The sequence below is a fragment of the Chelonoidis abingdonii genome, chromosome 7 (genome assembly GCF_003597395.2).
Source record: "Chelonoidis abingdonii isolate Lonesome George chromosome 7, CheloAbing_2.0, whole genome shotgun sequence".
NCBI classification, from domain to species: Eukaryota; Metazoa; Chordata; order Testudines; family Testudinidae; genus Chelonoidis; species Chelonoidis abingdonii.
Genome location: NC_133775.1, coordinates 17,558,401 through 17,580,764, shown reverse-complemented (window position 1 = coordinate 17,580,764; position 22,364 = coordinate 17,558,401). Strand labels below are relative to the sequence as shown.

Genomic DNA, 22,364 nt, shown 5'->3' with positions numbered 1-22,364 from the left:
GGAGGGAAAATGGTTTATGTACAAATGTATTTAATTAAAACTAAAGCTAAATATGTATTGTTTTGAACTTAATTCTAGTGCATAATCCAACACTTCAAAGATGATGACAGGCTAAAAGGAAGATGAAGCAAGAGAGAGAAAATGAGGGGTGCATGAAATACAAATCCCATTGCCTATGAGGTTCTTACAAAATAGGCAAACCAGCATTGCACTTTACATTATTTTTACATTCCTTTTAGTAAGACACATCAGTTTGCCAGAAGAGGTTTCAAGCACAAATGCACTGCGGTAAGATAGCGTATGAAGGAGCATACAGGAGAAAGTAAACAACGTTAACCTCTGTCAGTGCACTCACTCGAAATTCAATTTTGATTTGGACCGTCCAGGCTATTATCCTGCCATCAGTTCATGTACAGGAGAAGGGCAGGATGTGATACTGAATTCAGAGGTAACACTTCATAATACTAATCTAGCTTTTCTATCATTTCTCTTATGGAAAAAATAGATATTGAATTTATTTGAAGAATACCCTATTTGTCCATCATGATTTCAAGATAGACCATGAAGCTGTAGCTTTAAGACTGAGAAAAATGTTAATTTTCAACAGTTTAGTCACTCATTTTCAAAGCAGTATATATATTTTATATTGAGTTAATACTGCCAAGCTCAAAGTATTGCAGGAGAGCTGTAAAATGATTAACATGTTGCATAATGCTTAATACAAGAAATGAGCAGCTTCATACTTAATTAAGTTTTGCCCATACTAGTGGCTATTTCCTTCACTCAATACGAGACAGAATTCCTACACTGCTCAAATCTTTGTTAAATAAAGAAAATAAACAATGTCTGGTATTCAGAGTCAAATTAATGATCATCTATGGCAAGTTCTAAAAAAATTCAGCATGAGAAAAGTTATCTAAACACGACTTCTAACACAGCTTTTAACAGCTGATCCTAAACTGCAGCCTACAGGTCAACAGTGGTCAAGTTGCACTTGCTAGTCACATGATGTTGACTCCCTTCTCCATCCAAGGACAACAAAAACCCACAATACATTTTAAAAGACATTCCGTTTTTGTTGTTGGGGTTATTTTCCAAGGAGGAATCAACAGGTAAATATTCTTCAAATGGTTAAAGTAATCCAACAACAAATATTTGGCAATCATATCCATATTTTACAAACATTCCTGCAAAATACTCCCCCCCCCACTTCATTTCATCACCACTCTTTCGAAAGTTTGATATTTGGGAGTGCATAGTATCTATTTGCATAGTAAGATCTGATTCTGCTTTCCTTATATACTCCAAAATCCCTCTGAGGTCAGTCAACAGCAGTTTGAGGTACACAGAACATGAAAGGATCAGGCACCAAGGCAATAACACTAGCCCAAAGTTTGAAGAGCTTCATGTTATTATTATTTGCAATTACCACACAGGGAGATACAGTTCTAGAGGTGGTATATTAAACTCAAAGGTAAAGTTTAAGAAATTGGCAAAAAGGGAATACTTCCATAAAGACCTTCAGAGTTCAAATTAGCAGATTATTAACTCGTGATAAATTTGTTGTCTTATTTTTTTCTCAGTTAAAAAAAAATTTATTCACTAGGGATATAATATCTGTTTTATAAATAGTTTGGATTTAGTTGAATTGCCATCAATTCTTCTTAACAACTGCCTATTTAGATTAGAATTTATATGTTTTACACTGGTTAAATTAAATCCTACTTTGCAAATGTATCAGAGTTCAAAATTTAATTAGCTGGAGTTAGGTCTGTATGTTACAATATTTTAATTATACAAAAATGAAAATGTAGTTAAAATAATATATTTCCCCTGAGGTTTTCAACTATCCCATGTAGTTATTCTTCAGTGACAGCCTAAACTAATATTTATTTATTTTAAAAGGAAAGGGTCTCTTTTGTAAAGAAAATTTATTATGTTGCTGCTCAGATACTCCAGTGATGAAGGATTATATAAAAATCCTACAGAAATGGAACTGCAAGAGAACATATAGAATTTCACAAGGGCCACCATTTTGAAATCTCTTCTTATTTTCAGTGTCAGAGCCACAAAATACAGTAGGATATTTACCATACTTTATTTTGTGGGAATCAAAACCCACAGCCAGCTACTTGGAAGCTATGTTTGATTTTCTGCATTACATTTTGCTTTTGTTAAATATTTTCTTTTGCTGCAATGCTTAACAATAACTTCAGAAAGTTCCATTAGCCCTTTAAAAAAAAAAAAGAAAGAAACTAAGTAGATATGAACATAGTGACTCAATGAGGTCTCTATATGGATTTATTTTTTTAAAACATGTCTTCTTGAGAAGATCAGGACATCACAGAGGGAGAAGAAATTGTGTCATCACCGGGTTATGGTTCAGGTCAGTAGGCACAGGTTTTATTCTGTCTCTATGGCAATAGTTATGTTGTTTTATGACGTGCTTGCTGAGCCCAAGCAGCATCCAATGCATAGCAACGTGTACTATAGATTTGAGCAACTGATGTTTTATCTGACGGTTTCACAAGCCTAAGAAATGTCTCTCATGTACAATAACCCCTCACTTTAAGTCGTCCCGGTTAATGTTGTTTCGTTGTTATGTTGCTGATCAGTTAGGGAACATGCTCATTTAAAGTTGTGCAATGCTCCACTCTTATGTTGTTTGGCTGCCTGCTTTCTTCACAGTTGGCAGCCTCCCTACACGCACCACCCTGGCCACCCACAGCACCTCCGGCTCGCCGGCAGACCCTTTAGATCAGTGCTTTCCCCCTTTTCCTGGCTTGCCGTGTTTCGGGGACAGGAGCGAGACTCGGCACGCAGGCTCCCCCTCCCTCCCGAACACTGCAAGCCAGCTGATTGCCCCAGGCAGAAGGCAGGGGGGGAGGGAGAGCCTATGCACCGAGTCCTCGCTTCTCCCCCCTCCCTTCTGCCCTCTAAACACCGCAAGCCAGCTGATTGCCCCAGGCAGGAGAGAGCGGGGAGGAGCAAGGACTCAGTGTGCAGGCTCCCCCTCCCTCTCCTGCCAGCAGCAATCAGCTAGCTTGCGGCATTTAGAAGGGAGGGGTGGAAGGGGGGAGGAGCGAGGACCCAGCGTGGGAAGTAAAGGGGAAGGAGGTGGGGGGGAGGAAGAGGCAGGTCAAGGATGGGGGCTTGGGGAAAGGGGGGAGAGTGGGTGGGCTGAGGCCCCCCCCCTGGTGCTTGCAGAGTAGGGGAAGTTGCGGTTGCTCCGCAATGTGCTTCTCCTAGCCTACAGCACCTTCAGCCTCCTTGCCTGCCTCATCTCCAGTGCCAGTGGGCTGTGCCTGTGTAGCGTAAGGCAGGGGCACCTCCCAACTATGGTACTGTATAGTATGTAAACACACAACATATGCACACTACTCCCTCCCCCTCAGCGTAGTATTAAATTGCTTGTTTAAAATTGTTTTACAATGTACATAATGCCTTTTGTCTGGCAAAAAAAAACTTTTCCCTCAAACCTATCCCCCCCATTTACATTCATTCTTATGGGGAAATTGGATTTGCTTAACATCATTTCACTTAAAGTCGCATTTTTCAGGAACATAATTACAATGTTAAGTGAAGAGTTACTGTACTTGCTTAAATCTGTAAATGACATGCAAGTTCATAACCCAGAAAATAAAAATCAGAGGAACTTCTGCCCCACATACTTTGATATAAAGAAGTGAGATGACATTAAAAGTGGGTATTAATATAAGAATATTGTCTTTACCACACAGCTGTGATGGGAACTGTTGTAATAATTTGGCCTACAAATTTATCCTAACTAAGCGGTAAGTGAAAGTTCATAAGATGTCACAATAATATTAAACAATTAATATTACATATAAAAGGGCAGACAAAATCTAGGTTAGACTGAAGAAAAAGGCCTAAAAATATAATTCTCAAGGACTATGTTAAAATCATGCCTGGTAAACTCAAAACGAGTAGAACTGAAAATCAATAAACCAAAATTGGTGCATCAGAAATTAGGTCTAATTGATGGACAAAATAATGAGAGGATGGGCTGTTTCACGCATCATTCCCTTCTGGGGTCTTAAAACGAATGACTTAAAAGAAAATCAAGCAGCAGCAGAGGAATAAGCTGTCTACCAACAACCACTGCAGCAAGCTTTACCACCATGGCACCCACTCCCACCATCTCCTGGGACTCCAAAACTGCTGGCCATTGTTGTTCTGATCCAGACAGACTGGGCCAGAGAGAGGGACTCAGATGACATCACTTCCTTCAATGGATCTTCTAGGATCTGAAAGCCAGCATCTCAAATCCCGTTCACTTTACTAACAGGAATAATTCTGTTTAATCACTGGGACTACCTGCTTGTGTAAAGAGAGAGGGATCTGGCCTCATCTTTTTCTTCTGAAACAGTATGAGGATAGGGATGAACCTACTGTGTAAATATAAATATTTTTCCACTCAGTGTATAGATAGATACACCACAAAAATACTTTTTTGGAGAAAATATAATAATCCTATATTATTTTTCCACAGGCTCGCTGCCTTGTTTAGTGTACATAAGAAGATTGTCGTCTTTATGCCCCTCTGTCATTTGTTGCAGAAGCTGGAGATACGTAGCGAATAAGGCAGTGGGTTGCAGGAAGAGAAAGGATGGTCTCATGGTGAAGGCAGCTAAATGCTGAACCAGAGAACTGGATTCTATCCCTGCCTCTGCCCAAGAGTATCTGCGTGATGCTGGGAGAGTCACTTAAACCAAACTTTTCACAATTCTTCACTAACTGTGTGCCCTGCTTGAGACCTTGGGGTGTGCTCTGTAGAAAACTTGGGCGCTCAGAGCTGCAGCTGGAGTCAATGGGTGCTGTGCTTTGAGCATATGAAGTGCTATATAATACTAAGTACGCTGAAAAAATCAGGTGCTAGTCGCCTCAAATTGGGCACTACAACAGTGGGCGTTTTTGATGTTAATCTCTCTGTGCCTCCGTTCCCCATCTGTAACATGGAGATAAAGGTATTTCCCAACCTCAAAGGGTTGTTGTAAAGATAAATTCATTAATGACTGTGAAGCACTCAGATACTATAAGTGACAAGTGCCATAGGAAAGTGCCATAAAAAAGCCCAGGAGGAAACGATGATGTTTTTAGAGGAGGGTATAAATAGTACGGAATAAATAAAGCAGGGGGCCCCGCACTGAACAATGAAGATGTGACAAAATATTGAGCAGTTTCTCATTAAATAAGCATTGACCATGCTGTGCACTGAAAGAGGAATGGTTCCTATGGGAAAAACAGAACCTGATTATTTATTGAGAGACGATATCATCAGGGGCAGCTCCAAGCACCAGCGCTCCAAGCACATGCCTGGGGCGGCAAACCACGGGGGGCACTCTGCTGGCGCCACGAGGCTGCCTTTGGCGGCTTGCCTGCAGAGGGTCCGCTGCTCCCGGGACCAGCGGATCCTCCTTGGGGCGGCAAAATGTCTAGAGGCGCCCCTGGATATAACAACACATACACACAATGGAGATCAAATGAATGTTGCACAGGGAACTTTAATTCAGGGGTTTCCTAACCTGTGACTGCTTGACTTTACAGTCTTAATGTTCTTTAAATTATTGTTTGCGTGTGTGTTTAACATAGGTAGATAAAAGCACACCCAGCCAACTGCATAACACTTTACCATTGGTGGAGGGGGTATGACATCTAACCCCAAATAGTGATCAATTTATATCTTGCAGCTCAATTTTTATGCTTGTCGCCGAAACTTCTAATAAGATTACCTCAGTAATGCCATTTTAATGGAGTGCATGTTTACTTATATATTATATATATGTATATAAAATACTAGGGTGTTTTAAAGCTTTACTTGGCTTTATAAGTCACTTGATTTGAATAATTCACAGCACACAGAAATGTCAAGGGACTGATTCACAATTCACTCCTTTTTCAATTCTAAATGTTTTGGTGCAGTGGAACCTCAACCAACTTGAAACTGAACTGAGACCTCGCAACCATTTCATGTAAGTCAAGCAAATACATGGTAAATTTTGGCCACTAGTGAGGTGAGTTTGATTTGATCCTAAAGGTAAACAAAAGGTGGCATTTACTTATAGGCCTGTGGACATGGTTTGTCCAGTTACAGGATAGCACTTTCAGAAATGGTGAGCACTGGTCCATTCTTCTTCCACTGTAGAAACTGTGATTCTATCGCTGACTTCACTGGGAGCAGAGTTAGGCCAACACTGAAATCTTTTGCAACTTGCAACCATACAGCACATATGCAAATCCGAAACCCTTCAAAAATCTAAGTAACATTTAAAAATAAATATTTATTAAATTCACCAGAAATGCCACATGGCCCATCTCTCAAGGACAGCAGTACCTATGGTTAGAAGGATTATATAATGCAGGGAATAATTTATGAGTCAGGCAAAACCCTCACAGGCTCCCCCTACCTGTGCAAGCATGTTGGTGTAAAAGTTCTCCAAGGTTCAGGGAGCTAGCATCCAAAACTACCTGATCTCTGAGCAGCATAACATCTACTCTATTTGTGGGTCCATTTTGTTTGGGCTGGTACACACCCAAGATTTATCAGTCTAGTTCAACTCATCTTTAATTCTTAGTACATTTCAGAATCTACATTCCTGCCAAAGTACAAACTCTCATAATAAAACAAACAATAACTTGCAACTTCATCATGTGTTTCCATCTCTCAGTCTTAAGTTTTAATGCTCATTCTAGTTCCCCTGCTTCATCTGAGGTGGTCAAAGGACTTCACAAGCACTAATGATTTTAGCTTTGTAACACCCCTGTGTGGTAGGGAAGTATTATTACCCCCATTTTATAGATGGAGAAATTGAAGCACCAGGAAGTTGATGGAGATGAAAAAGACCACCCAGAAAGTCTGTGCCAGATCCACTAATAGAAACCATCTTTCCCCCAGTTCTTTGCCTGAACCACAAATCCACTGATATCAATGGGAGTTTTTGCCTGAGTTGAGAGTCAGTAAAGAAAACAGGCCTGGGTAGGTTACTAGACTTTAGCAAGCAAAGCCTAAAAGTATTGTCTTTTCTTTAGGACTCAGGTTTGAGAAAGGATGACAAACTGCCTTTTAACATTTCTGTAAAATGTAGTGGCTCCTTGAAAGTTATAACACAACAAATCCTGCATTTGACAAGGGGTTAGATTAGATGACCCCTGCGGTCCCTTCTAACTCTATGGCCAGGTCTACACTGCGACTTTAAATCGGTTTAATGGCCGATATACCGATTTAACGCTGTATCCGTTCACACGACGTCGTCATTAATATCGAGTTAAACGGCTCCTTAAATCGATTTCGGAACTCCTCCCAAACGAGAGGAGTAGCGCTAAATTCGATAGTGATAACTCGGATTAGGGTTCATGTGGACGGAAATCGACGTTATTGGCCTCCGGGCGGCATCCCAGAGTGCAGCACTGACCGCTCTGGACAGCAATCTGAACTCGGATGCAGCGGGCAGGTAAACAGGAAAAGCCCCGCGAACTTTTGAATTACATTTCCTGCTTGCCCAGCGTGGAGCTCTGATCAGCACGGCTGGCGATGCAGTCTGAAATCGAAAAAGAGCTCCAGCATAGACCGTACGGGAGATACTAGGTCTGATCGCTGTATGGGGAGACAAATCTGTTGTATCCAGCTCCGTTACAGAACACGAAATGCCAAAGCGTTTGAATAAAAAACTCCAGGATACACAGCGCTGCGTGACAAGCGTAACGGGAAGCCAGAGACTCAAATGGACGCTCATGAAGGGAGGGAGGGGGTACTGAGGACTCCAGCTATCCCACAGTCCACAGCAGTCTCTGAAAATTATTTGCATTCTTGGCTGAGCTCCCAATGTCTGTAGGTTCAAACACAGTGTCTGGCGTGGTTCAGGGAACAGCTCCTCAGTTTATTTCCCCCCACCACCACGTGAAAAAAAAAAGGGAAAGATTGCTGTGCTATGGCGTTTGCTCAATGCACTCCGCGAAAAAGGCGCCAAAGGGTTGTCTGCTGCCTTCACAAAGGGAGGGGTGAGGCTGTACCCAGCACCACCCGGGGCAGTGTTTTCTGCCCCATCAGGCACTGTGCTCTCAACACGGAAGTGGGAACTATGGGATAGCTGAGGAACAGCTACCCACAGTGCACCGCTCCTGAAATCGATGGTAGCTTTGGACCATGGACGCAAACAATCGATTTCGGGATCCCACTGTGGACGCGCTAAACCGATTTTATTAGATCTGTTTTGTAATATCGGTTTAAGCTAATTCGAAATAATCGTGCAGTGTAGACGTACCCTATGATTCTATAGTAACTGAAGCATGGACCAACAGGAATTTGCAGGAAAGGGCAATTTGCCTGTCATTATTTCAGCAAGAGACAGAGACTTTAACACAATTTATCACTCTAACAGAGACGAATTTCATACAGTGATACTTCATTTCAAAACAAGCCTCCTACACTGGATGGGTATTGAAAACCTACAATTAGACATTGACAAATCTTTAGATAATTCTAAGTGCTCCCATACAGTCAGACTTCTCCTTTTCAGGTTAAGAAATGAGAGAAAATACTCGGTACTCATACAACACAGAGACAGAATTGCTGAAAGATCTAACATTACCTCCCACTGAGTCCAGTAGATCAGCACTCACCTACTCTTCAGTGAAAGCTTTTTGAGAAGAGAAACATCCACAGGGATGAATGATTTCTCAAACTGTAAAGCAGTCATGATGTGGGAACCACTGCAGGAATAGCAAAAGACCCTCAGCACTAAGTGCCACTTTGCAGTAGCCACGTATCGGGTTGAAAGGTTTGAAATGTGTTTCAAGCAGAAAGATGAAAAGGAGTGGAGGGGAAAGGAAAATGAAATGCTTTATGTGCAGATAGAATAACTTGCTCTTCTCTGTGGGTTAGTTTGCACCTGACATCACAAGAAAGAAAGACATACAGAAAGACAGACAGACAAACAAAATGTTTTAAATTCTAACAACTGAGTAAAATGGATCACAATATGAAATTGTATTTCCTTATCAGTTGGAAAGGAAGGGAACCCTGACAACCACAAAAGGCAAGACTTATCTTATTTTATATGTAAACTGAATTTTTCCATGAAACAACAACATATGCAATACAAGGATAGATTTGCTATTCCCTCATCTGCTTTTCAGTAGTCCCTCCCTAACCATAGTTTATGAACATTCTGAAAGCGTAGACTGCACTGACATCAGTTTTCATAACCAAGTACACCTCTACCCCGATACAATGCTGTCCTCGGGAGCCAAAAAATCTTACTACGTTATAGATGAGTGCGCCAGAGTGCGCAGCCCTCTCCACCACCAGAGCACTGCTTTACCGTGTTATATTCGAATTCGTGTTATATCGGGTCACCTTATATCAGGGTAGAGGTGTAGATATGTGATTTTTGTTCTTCAGTGAAAACGAGGTTACTTACCTCTGTGACTGTTGTTCTTCGAGATGTGTTGCTCATATCCATTCCATTTAGGTGTGTGCGCGCGCGCGCGTGCACAGCCGTCGGAGCATACTTTTCTACCCTAGCAACACTCGGCGCGGTCGGCTGGGCGCCCCCTGGAGTGGCGCCACCACGGCGCGCATAAATACCCCAGCCGACCTGGCCACCCCTCAGATTCCTTGTTTGCTGGTCACTCTGACAGTGGGTGGAAGTGAGGGTGGGTGTGGAATGGATATGAGCAACACACCTCGAAGAACACAGTCACAGAGTAAAGTAACCTCGTTTTCTTCTTCGAGTGGTTGCTCATGATGCATTCCATTTAGGGTGAATCTCAAGCCTTAACCTAGGCGGAGGGGTCGGCAGTGATACGTCGGGCAGTCTGTGAGTACAAGCCACCCCAAAGGCCGCGTCATCCCGAGACTGCTGGCACCAACGCATATAGTGACGTGGCGAAAGTGTGGACCGATCGACCAGGTCGCAGCACCGGGCAAATCTCCTGGGATATGGTACAGTGCGCCAATTAGGCTGCTTGAGGAACGCTTGAGCCTCTCGTCCGAATGGCTCCGTAACGGCGTCCAGGGGGCCTGAGCTTGCTCGTGAGCATGTGCGAATACAGGCCCTGACCCAGGAGAAATCCTCTGGGAGGAGATTGGCAGACCTTTCATTCGTTCTGCAACCGCGACAAATGAGTGCTGCGGAGACCTTCGGAAGGCTTGGTTCTTTCCACATAGAAAAGCCAGTGCTCTGCGCACATCCACGGTGTGTAGCTGCTGTTCTCTCACAAGAAGCATGGCGGCTTCGGAGAAAACCGCGGAGAAAGATTTTCCTGGCAAGCGTGGAAAGGCAGACACCACCTTAGGGAGGAAGCAGATGAGGTCGCAGTTGCACTTTGTCTTTATGAAAAGATACGGTAGTAACGGAGGATCGACAGTTGGAGGGCTCTGATTATCTCCGAGACCCGACGCGCTGAGGTGATTGCCACCAAGAAGACCGTCTTCCACGAGAGATAGAGAAGCGGGCAAGTTGCCAGTGGTTCGAAGGGCGGACAACATAAGTCTGTTCAAGACCAAGTTGAGGTCCCAGGAGGGGGCTGGGTGACGAGTGGTGGGGATTAGTACGGTCCAGACCCTTCAGAAGCGAGAGACTACGCGGGTTGAGACGAAACCCGAGCAGCCACCGACTTCCGGATGGAAGGTGGGATATTTGCTGTCAGGTGCACCTTGCAGAGAGGAAGTCGCCAGGCCCTCCTGCTTAAGGTGCAGAGGTAGTCTAGGATCGTCGTCGGATTGACACCTGTAAGGGGAATTAACATCGATGGATGCACACCAGGCCGTGAAAAGCGCCTCCATCTTGGTCCACATACGTTCTGCGGGTGGAGAGGTTCTGCTATGGAGGAGAATGCGCTGCATCCGGAATCCGGAGCATGCATAATTTCCTTCAGCATTCAGCCATGCAGGGCCACGCCGTGAGGTGGAAGTGAAACCGCATGATCCTGGAATGGACGACAGTTCCCATGGTCTGCTGTGATGAGGTCCGGGACTACTGGGAGGGGAATTGGAGCGGCTAGCTGACAGTCCTAGGAGAGGTGGGTGAACCAGGCTTGCCTGATTTTTGCCACGTGCTGGCGTCGCATTAAGATGAGCTTCGCGCCTTCTTTTCCTTCCGATGCTCTGCGAACCTTGATTTTGCACGACCCTGTGTACCACGCCGGCTATTTAAATGAGCTGCAAAAATGTCTCTGGAGGGAAGGCCCTACCATAGTAGGTAGGATACGTGCCAAGGCTCCAGGCGAGAAACGCGTCTGTTTTATCGATGACCCGGGGGAAGAGGCCCTGGAATGAGCAGAACTCCTGCACTTCCTGTTCGAGCTCGGGACGCGAAGAGGTCTACGAGGGTGAAAGCCCCACCTCCTGGAAAATGGAGTAAATGACGTCCAATTCTGATCGGATCCACTCGTGGCAGAGGAAGACCTGCTCAGCCGATCCGCCAGGGTGTTCCGGACTCTGGGCAGGAAGGATGCTACTAGATCCACCCGGAGGGCTATACAGAAGTCCCATTAGTGAATGGCTTCTTGACACAGGGGAGACGGAGCAAGTCCCCCCCTGCCTGTTGATGTAGTTACATGGCCGTTGTGTTGTTCCGTAAATTACCGAAACACAACGGCCACACGAACATGCTGCTGGAACGTCTGACAGGCGAGCGACGAATGGCCCGTAGCTGCCCGTATGTTGATGTGTGAAGGTAGCTCGTCGGCAGACCAACGGCCCTGGGTCCGTAAGCGACCTAGTGGGCCCCCCAGCCTGAGGGACGGCATCCGTCGTTAGGGTTAGTTGATGGTTGCTTGTTTGATGAAAGGGGCATCCCTGCGACAAACCTGAGACTGGTCCAGCCACCAGTCGAGGGAGCGGAGAGGACCAGGAGGGATTGTGAGCAGCACGTCCATGGAGTCCCTGCTCGGACGGAAGACCGAGTGAAGCCACGTCTGAAAAGGGCCGCATGTGCGTAGCCTGGCATATTGGTGACATGGGTGCATGCGGCCATATGCCCCCAGCAGAGCGAGGCAGTTGCGAGCTGAGGTCAGACGAGCTGCTTGCAAGTGCGGTACGAGTGAAGTTGTGAGCGCTAGGAAGCGCGCTTGAGGCAAGTAGGCTCTGGCAAGGAGGAGTCCAGTGTCGCTCCTATGAAGTCCAGTCTCTCTGTGTCGGATTGAGAGTGGACTTCTCCGCATTGAGGAGGATCCCCAAACGGGACGAAGAGGGTCCTTGATTACTGAGACGTGCTGACGGACTTGGGCGTTGCGAGGCGCCCTGATGAGCCAGTCGTCCAGGTATGGAAGACATGTATCTGCTGCTTGCGAAAGTGTGCGCGGCGACGACGGCCATGCATTTTGTGAAGACCCTCGGGGCAGTAGACAGGCCAAAGGGGAGGACAGCAAACTGAAAGTGGTGCTGTCTGACCGTGAACCGAAGGTACTTCCTGTGCGGCGGGAAAATGGCTATGTGGAAGTACGCGTCCTTCATGTCGAGGCGGCGTACCAGTCTCCAGGATCAAGGATGGGATAATGGTTCCCAGGGAGACCATGCGGAACTTCAACTTGCGTAGCCACTTGTTGAGTTCCCCGGGGCCCATCATGCAGATCTAAAACTTAGAATTGGTCGCAGAGGCCTCCCTTGGATTTGGGAATGAGAAAATAGACGGGCTTAGTAATTAACGCTTCCCCCTCTCGGGCAGTGGAACTTCCTCTATGGCTCCTGCTAAGTGAGGAGGAGATTGCACCGTCGTGCCAGAGGATTTGTCGTGAGAGGGGTCCCTGAAGAGAGACCGGGGAAGGGGGGCGGAAAGGCGGGGATGAAATGCAAACTGGAGGTGGTATCCGTGCTTCACCGTGCGCAGCACCCACTGATCAGAAGTAGTAATCTGCGACCACGCGGAAGGAAGTAGGAAAGGCGGTTGTTTGAGAGAGATATCCTGAAACAGATGTGTCTTACGGATACGCCATGTCCCCGCGGCGTACTTCAAAGCTGCTCTTGGCCCTGATGTGGTTTAGTGGGGCCTTGAGACTGGGGGCGCGTGGGGGCCAGACTGGCGTCTTCGCCCCCCCGACCTCGCCTCCTGGTGAATCCTTCCTGATTCGAGGCGGAAGTAGGGGCGGCGGGCTTGGGGCCTAAAGGGTCTCCGTTGAGCCACGAGGGTGTGCATCCCGAGCGACTTTAAGGTGACCTTGCCATCTTTCAGGGTCTGAAGGTGAGGGTCTGTCTTATCTGAAACAAACCCGGCTTCAAAGGGTAAGTCTGCAATGGTCTGCAGTACTGGTGGTAAGGTGGAGGCCTGGAGCCAGGAAATCCGTCTCAGCGTAATTCCGGAGGCTACAGTCCTAGCAGCCGGTCAGCCGCGTCCGGGGCAGCTTGGAGGAGGTCCTGCCGATCTTCTTGCCCTCCTCCACGAAGGCTGCGAACTCCTGGGTGAGTCCGGGGGAGCAGCTCTGTTAAAGCGGCTAACCTCGACCAGGTGTTAAAGCCGTATCGGCCTAAGAGGGCGCTTTGGCGACTCGGAGCTGTCAAGGCGGCCTGCTGAGACTTTACAGCCTAGCAGGTCCATGCGCCTAGCTCTTTAGTTGTGGTCGCGGCGCCTGTTGCCATGGCGTCCTCTGCCTCGTTAACTGATTGGACAACTAACGAGGAGGGGGGCGGAGGTACGGTTGTTCATAACCCTTGGAGGGCACCAATATCTGCGCTCCACACCTTTTGCCGTCGGTGGATGGATGTGGAGACTGCCACAGGTATCAGTAGTCGCCTGTATGTTTTAATGAATGGGGGGCTATGCACGTGTGGGCATCGCGATCAGAATAGTATACCGATCGTCGACCTCCGCACTTCCTCCACCAGGGTCTATGTTAAGGGCCCCGGCGAGAGGTCCTGGTGGGCTCGCAAGTCTATCGGCGGGCCCTGAGAGAAGAGGAGCCCGCCACAGCCTCATCAGGAGAACAGGAGGAGGATACGCCTGGACAAGGGGTCCTGGGCAGGACTCTCCCCTGTGGTCCTGCTGTAAACCGGGGAGTGCAGAGATGCAATGGCATGTCCTCTGCGTCTCGGAGAGGAGGCGGATATGGTAGCTCTGGTGCCCACGTTGTGAGCAGGTTGCGGGCCGACGAGGGAGCCCCTGCGGCTGATGATAAGCCCAGAGTGTCCACGATGGCCATTGCTGCTGCCTCGCGTCGTGGGAGCGAGCTGTCATGGAAGATGTCCATGGGAAGTCAACGTCTCGGGTCCCGGCTATAGCGCCTTCACCGCCCTGGAGGAAGCAGATCTTAACCGGACGGCCACGGAGGGGCCGCGAAGGTGGGCACAGGCCAATGGAGGTGGGCCTGGGTGAATACCTCCTTTGGGGGGTGGGGGGGCGGGGGGGGACTGGCCTCGGGCTTCGGTGTCACGCGGACGGTGTGAGCCGGACGAGGACTGCGGCCCGCTTGTGCGGGAGGTCGACGGGACCTCGTAGCCCGACGGCGAGATCTGCATCGGGAATGCTATCGCCCGGGAATGGTGGAGAGCTGACCAGTGTGGTCAGTGTGCGACACAGCGGGACCGGGGAGCGAGTTGCGGACTTGGCGCCGGCGGTGACGTGTGCTCGGATGTATCTGGATAAGGGTAGTCGGAGAGGTCGATGCCGGTCAGGACGGCGGTTGCCTACGGTGAGACGGGTCTTTTGCAGCCCATGTTTTGACGGCGAGGAGACCGAGATCTGGAGCGGTTGACTGAGCAGTGTGCAGAAGCGGACCGGAGAAAAAGGGGCTTGCCTTGGAGAGGTCAACGGACTGGAACGGTACCGGAGGTCATGAGGAGCCGGCTCCGTGATAGCAACAGGTCTCGTGCCGCCGAAAATGTCTCCGTGCGGAAGGCAACGCCAGCTCGACCGCGGCCGGTGCCGGGGAGCTTTTCGGCGCCGGACTTCGAGGGCCGCGCAGGGCTGGATCAACGGGGCCGGATTCTGACGGCGCCGCAACGGGCCGGGGTGACTCCGGGCGGTCTGCCTCAGGAGAGTCTTAGCCTTCGGGCGGCTGCAGGAGGCGTCCGCCGGGCTTCGCGACTTCGACCTCGGAGAGAGGGAGCGGCGCGGAGTTGTCTTCGGCGTCGCGTGCTGCCGTGCCGAGGAGTGCTTACCGGTACCGACGTGGACGGTGCGGAGGAGCGGTCTCATCCGCTTGCTGGCTCGTACTCGTGTGTGGTGTCACGCCGTCCTCATGAGGAGCTGTCGGAGTCTAAAGTTCCGCTCCTTCTGGGTACGCGGCTTAATGCCTTACAAATGGGGGCCTTAGACGCTAAATGCGACTCCCCCAGCATTTCAGCAGGAGTCCGTGGGGATCTCCTGACGGCATGGCTTATTACAGCTGAACATTGCTTAAATTCCGGGCAGCCAGCAGCTGCGTTACCGGCGCGGGGTAGGGAGAGCCCCCGCCCCGCGAAAACTACTAACAAATACACGACAACTATCACTCAATGTATACACTAAATTAACTATGTGTAAACGAAACGATTAACTATACAAAGAACAGCGATAAGCGATAGCTAGGGAAGGTGTGGGTTGGTCATGCAACTCCACTGTTCAAAGATCCGACACGACGGGCGGTAAGAAGGAACTGAGGGGTGGCCGGGTCGGCTGGGGTATTTATGCGGCGCCGTGGTGGCGCCACTCCAGGGGGCGCCCAGCCGACCCACCAAGTGTTGCTAGGGTAGAAAAGTTTCTCCAACGGCTGTGCACGCGGCACGCACACACCTAAATGGAATGCATATGAGCAACCACTCGAAGAAGAAAACACATTTATCAATGGACCCAATCATCCTCTTATGTGACATCTACATCACTGGTGGTTTGTAACCATGGTAGCCCATTCTGTATGGTCCTCTGCTAATCCCTTTGTGGATTAATAGCCCTTTTGACACACCAGGATACCACATCATCCGTCCAAGACATTCTTTTTCTGCCTCAAATCCTTCTGCCATCAACTTTGCCATCCAGTGCCAATAAACATGCATCATCTGCTGAACCTCCTAAAACATGCCCTGGAAATCAAAACTTAATCTTCGCAAGATCTCTAACTTGGCTGAGTTCCAATAACCTCCAATACTTTTTCATTGGTTACTGGTCTATCCATGATATTTTTAGAATTCTTCTAACACACCATAATTTGGAGGATTATTGTTTCTTTATTATTGTTTGACAGTCCATGTTTCACAGCCATAATTTAACACAGACCATATATATGTTTTTAAACAGTCAGAAATTACGTCCCTTTCTCATTAGATGTTTATTCTTCGAGAATTCACTCTTGCTATTCTATTGTATTTTCCACTACATGCATCCGATGAAGTGGGCTGTAGCCCACGAAAGCTTACATTCAAATAAATTTGTTAGTCTCTAAGGTGCCACAAGACCTCAATATCTGATTTTCCACCTTCTGTAATGCTTCCTAAGTAGCAATAATTTCTCACTTACTATACGACTATGTTGTTCACTGGAATATTGCAGGATCATTGAATATCATCATAGTTTTTGTCTTGTCCACATTCAACACTAACTCATATTCTTTGTCATATTCACATATAACCTCCACTAACTTCATCAGACCTTCAGAATCAGCCAACAGCATTGTCTCATCTGCATAGTGAACGTTATCTATTTTCCAGTCATCTTAATACCTTTTTCTGTTTCTTTGATCCTCAGCTGGCGTTAAGTCACCACAGTTCCATGAACTGGCACCAAATCTTTATTTTGTATTTCATTACTAGGTTCACAGGCTTTCCTCCCTCTCGATACCAACCCAATCATATAGCTGAAGGAATCACTTACCTCTAAAAGTTCGTCACCAATGTGCATTCTTCCATCTCTCCCAGCAGGTCCATCTGGATTGATGCCAACTATGAAAATGCTCATACGAGACCTGTCCTTGTTGCCTGCAAGGCTGAGTCCAAGCCCATTCTTATCTTTCTCAAGCTCAATAATGTGCAACTCCCCTGGCAGATCTGCATATCTTTGTCTGATTTTCTCTGCAAAAATAAAATAAAACAAACACAAAATAAAATTATATGCAGCCAACTTTGAACACATATAGGTGTGCTACACATTACCTGACTCTCAGCATCACTACAGCTTTCAGACATTTGGGGTTTTCCCAGCATAAAATTAGAACATAAAAACAGCCATACTGGGTCAGACAAATGGTACATCTTGCCCAGTATCCTGTCTTCCGACAGTGGTCGATGCCAGGTGCTTCAAAGGGAAGTGAACAGACCAGAGAAATTATCAAGTGATCCATACCCTGTTATCCAGTCCCGATCTAGCAGTCAGAAGCTTAGGGATACCCAGAGCATGGGGTTAGATCTGTGACAATCTTGGCTAATAACCACTGATGAGGCTATCCTCCATGAATTTATCTAATCCTTTTTTTAAACCCAATTATGGTTTTGACCTTCACAGCATCCCCCGGCAACAAGTTCCACAGATTGTTTGTGCATTGTGTGAAGAACCAGTTCCTTCCTTTTGTTTGTTTTAAACCTGCTGCCTATTAATTTCATTGGGTGACTCATGGTTCTTGTGTCACGTGAAGGGGTAAATATCACTTCCTTATTCTTCATTTTCTCCACATTAGTCATGATTCTATTGACCTCCATGACATCCCCCCTCAGCTGTCTCTTTTCCAAGCTGAAAAGTCCCAGTCTTTTAAATCTCTCCTCATATGGAAGTTGTTTCATATCCCTTAATCATTTTGGTTGCCCTTCTTTGTGAGCTACACACAATATTCAAAGTTTGGATGTACCATGGATTTATACAGTGGCATTATGCTGTTTACCATTCTATTATCTGTCTCTTTCCTCATAGTTCCTAACACTGTTAGCTTTTTCGACTGCTATTGCACACTGAGCAGATGTTTTCAGAGAACTATCCATAATGACTCCAAGATCTCTTTCTGGAGTGGTAACAGCTAATTTAGATCCCATCATTTTATATGTATAATTGAGATGATGTTTTCCAATATGCATTACTTTGCACTTATCAACATTCCATTTCATATGCCCAATCACACAGTTTTGTGAGATTCCTTTGTAACTCATCACAGTCTGCTTTGGACTTAATGATCTTGAGAAATTGTGTATGGTCTGCAAACTTTGCCACCTCACCGTTTACCCCTTTTTCTAGATCTTTCATGAATATGATGAACAGAACTGGTCCCAATACATATCTCTGGGGGACTCTGCTATTTACCTCTCTCCATTATGAAAACTGACCACTCATTTCTACCCTTTGTTTCCTGTCTTTTAACCAGTTACTGATCCATGAGAGGCCCTTCCCTCTTACCCCAAGACTGCTTAGTTTGCTTAGAGCCTTTGGTGAAGGACCTTGTCCAAGGCCTTCTGAAAGTCCAAGTACACAATATCCACTGTCTCACCCTTGTCCATATGTTTGTTGACCCCCTCAAAGGACTCTAATCGATTGGTGAGGCATGATTTCCTTTTACAAAAGCCGTGTTGACTTTCTCCCCAACAAATTGTGTTACTTTATGCACCCGGCAATTCTGTTCTTTGCTATAGTTTCAACCAGTTTGCCTGGTACTGAAGTTAGGCATATCAGCCTGTAATTGACAGGATCGCCTCGGGAGGCTTTTAAAAAAAAATTAGTGTCACATTAGCTATCCTCCAGTAATCTGGTACACAGGCTGATTTAAGTGATAGGTTACATATCACAGTTAGTAGTTCTGTACATCTGGTTCTGGTGACTTATGACTGCTTAATTTATCAATTTGTTCCAAAATCTGCTCTATTGACCTCAGTATGAGACTGTTCCTCAGATGTGACACCTAAAAAGAATAGCTCGGGTCTGGGAATCTCCCTCACATCCTCTGCAGTGAAGACCAATACAAAGAATTCATTTAGTTTCTCCACAATGGCCTGGTTTTCCTTGAGTGCTCCTTTAGCACCTCGATAGTTCAGTGGCCCCATTGATTGTTTGGCAGGCTTCCTGCTTCTGATGTACTTAATATTTTGCTGTTAGTTTTTGAGTCTTTTGCTAGTTGCTCTCAAAATTTTTTTTTAGCCTGCCTAATTATACTTGGACTTGCCAAAATTTACACTTCTTTCTACTTTCCTCAGTAGGAGTTGACTTCCAATTTTTAAAGGATGCCTTTTTGCCGCTAACAACCTCTTTAACTCTGTTGTTTAGCCATGGTGGCATTTTTTTGATCCTCTTACTATTTTTTAAATTGGGGGTATACATTTAATTTGAGCTTCTATTTATGGTGTATTTTTTCTCTCTCTTTTTTTTTTTATGCTTCCATTCAGCTTGATGGAGCACTACAAAGCAAATTGTGATGCTTTTAAAAATTAGTTGGAATACAATGTTAGATTTATATAACTGAATGTGCTGGAGAAAAATTCTCTATTTTCATTTTTCCATAGGGAAAAATATGGGGTAGATTATTCAGACTAGCATATGGATTTCTACAACTTTTGCTTAGAAAGATAAGTACCATGCTTCTCACTGCCCTGTGCCATTTTGTTCCAAATTCAGCAGAGTTTTTAAAGTCAGTTTCATAACAGCAGCTAATTCCAACACTTCAATGGTGTAGGCATCAAAACAGAAAATTGAAGTAATTAACTGTGACTGGATATCACTTTTAAGAAGCATAAGGTGAATGAGACTGATGCGTTATTCATTAAAAAGAGTAAAGAGGCAGGAGTATATGTACAACTGCATCCCTGAGTCAGCACTTGGGCTAGATCAAATATTAGCTATTACCATTCTACTACAGGAAAAGGCATGTTAGCAGTACAATTTAACTGCTACTGCATGTTTCCATGGCAACAGGAGGAGGCGCTGAGAGAAAGAAAGGAAGAAAGAAAGAGAAAGTTAGTTTATCATAGAGTCTGATCCTGCAAAATTGCCCTCAACTTCCATTGGCTTCAATGTGAGTTGAGGATGCTCACTACTTAGGATCATCCCCCGATTCCCTAAATCAATCATAAAGATATGCACCAATTACACACACAGATTCAAAGCCTAAAATTAATACCCCATGATCACAGTTACAGGATTAGCTGCAGCTTTGATCCCTCTTCTATCTCCCTCCATTGCATCCTTTCAAGTGACAGGCCCTGTGCCGTCACTCATCTTAGGGTGGAATCCCATGATTCTTCCCTTCATAGTCCAAGCTACAGAATCCAGCCATGATTTCTCAGCAGGTCTAACTGCACCTGCAAGAGAGACTTCCCTTTGGGAGTGACTGATCACCAGGTAAATATGGGGACTCAGAATAGTAGTTTCAAAACAATTATTTATTTATCCATAGGAACATAGGATTCACAGGAAAAGGGCTAAAACACGAGACCCACATACATATGGTTTCCCTTTTAACATTTCCCTCAAAGTGTAGGTAACCCTAACTTATCCTAGGTACTTCCACTTCTGAGGACTGGGATTCAGACTGCTTCTCTGCAGACACTGCCCCTTAGGGCCTCAGGATTTTATCTACTCTAGAGTTCTTTGCTTCCAGTTTCTTGCCTGAAGACCCCCCTCCCATATCCCAAAACAATGGATGTTGGGCCCAGCTTGGTCAGAGGCAAAACTTCAACAGTTTTGACACCTGTATTGTCAGTTAAGCACCAGTGACTGGGTTATACAAAGCTATTGCCTGTCTTCCTGACATGGGGTGAGCGGTGGCAGGAGTTTACATCCCTTGAACTATATAGCAATCAAACTGAGGTTTACATAATATTCATAAAATAATACAGATATCTGTCATAAACTTCAAACTTTATTTGTTAAATTCTATTCCCCCCCAAACACCAATTCCAAAACAAACTAGGCTTTTTAAAAAAATATAGACAGCTGGCGCTGGCACTTATTTCCTTTCAAATTAAATGGAAAATTATAGGTTTTGATTGTTACATGCATCTCAGCCTGACCATTACAAAGAAAGATTAAAATCTGACTAATCTGTTCTCACTCTCTTCCTCCTGTCAATAATACTTAACCTTAAGATTTTGCAACAGGTATTTTTAATAAAGATCAGGGACAGATTGCAGGCATCTCCGTGACTTTTATTAAAAACACCCTGGGGGGTGGGAACCTAACAGCCATGGGCTGACTGCAGGCTGCTGCTCCAACCCCACCGCTCCTCCTGCAGCATTGACCCAGCCCTGCCACTGCTCCAGCCCAGCCGCTGCTCTTGCGGTGACGGATGACTGCTGACCCTGACAGCTGCTGCTCCTGCTCTGGCCCTGGAAGCTGATCCAGCAGCCCTGGGAGCTGATTCGGCCCCAGGGTCTGCTCCTGTGGTGGCAGCTGCTGCTTCTGCCCAGCCCTGGGGGCTGATCTGGCCCTGGCTGCTGATCTTGAGGCAGTGGCCACTGCTCCAGCCCTGGGCCCCTAACCCAGCAGCCCCAGCTGCTCTTGTGGCAGCAGCTGTTACATCTGCTCTGGTGGGGGCTGACCTGGCCCTGTCCGCTGTTCTGGCAGCCACTACTCCAGCAGTATGGTCAGACTGCCAGCCACTGCTCTGGCTCAGGCCGCCACTCCAGCCCTGCTGCTGCTCTTGGGCGGGAGGCTGACAGCTGTTCCAGCCCTGTTGTGGCAGGCAGAAGCCAGAAAAGTCACAGAGGTCCATTGAAGTCATGGTATCCATGACCTCTGTGACAGAATCAGATCCTTAATGGTTTAAGTTGAGGCTGAAGTTATGAGTTGCACTGTTACAGGATGCAGGAAGACCAGTTGCTCAGTGTTATATCAGCAGAGTCCATTATTAGTAACTCTCAATTCTACGCTTTGTATGGACTGGTAGTTAAGACACAGGACTGGAATTCAAGAATAATGGATATCTATTTACCCTGGTCAGGAATTTCATAACAATAGGCAGACACTTTGCTGTTGTATATTTATTTGTGTATTATCTAAAGTGCCTTATCACTAATTAATTAATAGTTCCCTAATTCACCCAGGGGTTGAGACTTCCTACACCAAATGTACAGCTAGGAAAATTGAGGCCAGAGAGGATAAGTGAGCTGCAAAAAGGTCACAGAACAGAGCTGGGAACTCAACCACTATTTCCCCGAACTCAGAGCCCTGTGCCCCTAGCTGCTGGATCCTCTTTCCTCATTCTATCAGTTGTGAGGCAGTAGACCTTGAGGATGATCAAAATCTTCTGTACTATTTACATATAATTATAAAGATTATAAAATTATAATTGATAAATAATAATCAGCAAGGCCCATCCTGATTTTGCAGCTACAACACTGGCACGGAATACAGCATAATCGGGCAGGAGGCCCAGCGCAGGCAACCTGTAGTCCGGCCGTCTGCTCACTCAGCTGAGACTCCAACAGAGTGAATGGAAGGAATGCATAGCACAGCCCCCCCCTC

The 22,364-nt window shown here is 46.2% G+C and overlaps 1 protein-coding gene and 1 long non-coding RNA gene across 11 annotated transcripts in view; one reads left to right on the top strand and one right to left on the bottom strand.

The window, feature by feature from the left end:
* Window positions 1–22,364, bottom strand: part of PATJ (PATJ crumbs cell polarity complex component) — a 219,850-nt gene that overhangs the window by 76,966 nt on the left and 120,520 nt on the right. For all 10 annotated transcript variants that reach the window (XM_075067651.1, XM_032795516.2, XM_032795517.2 and 7 more), the window contains one exon: window positions 16,803–16,999. In XM_075067651.1, the coding sequence (XP_074923752.1) occupies window positions 16,803–16,999 (197 nt within the window). The remainder of the gene's footprint in view (window positions 1–16,802; window positions 17,000–22,364) is intronic.
* On the top strand, window positions 1,347–22,246 carry LOC142047086 (uncharacterized). Its single transcript, XR_012656234.1, has 3 exons — window positions 1,347–1,474; window positions 2,333–2,386; window positions 22,230–22,246. It is a non-coding gene; the product is annotated as an uncharacterized LOC142047086 (long non-coding RNA).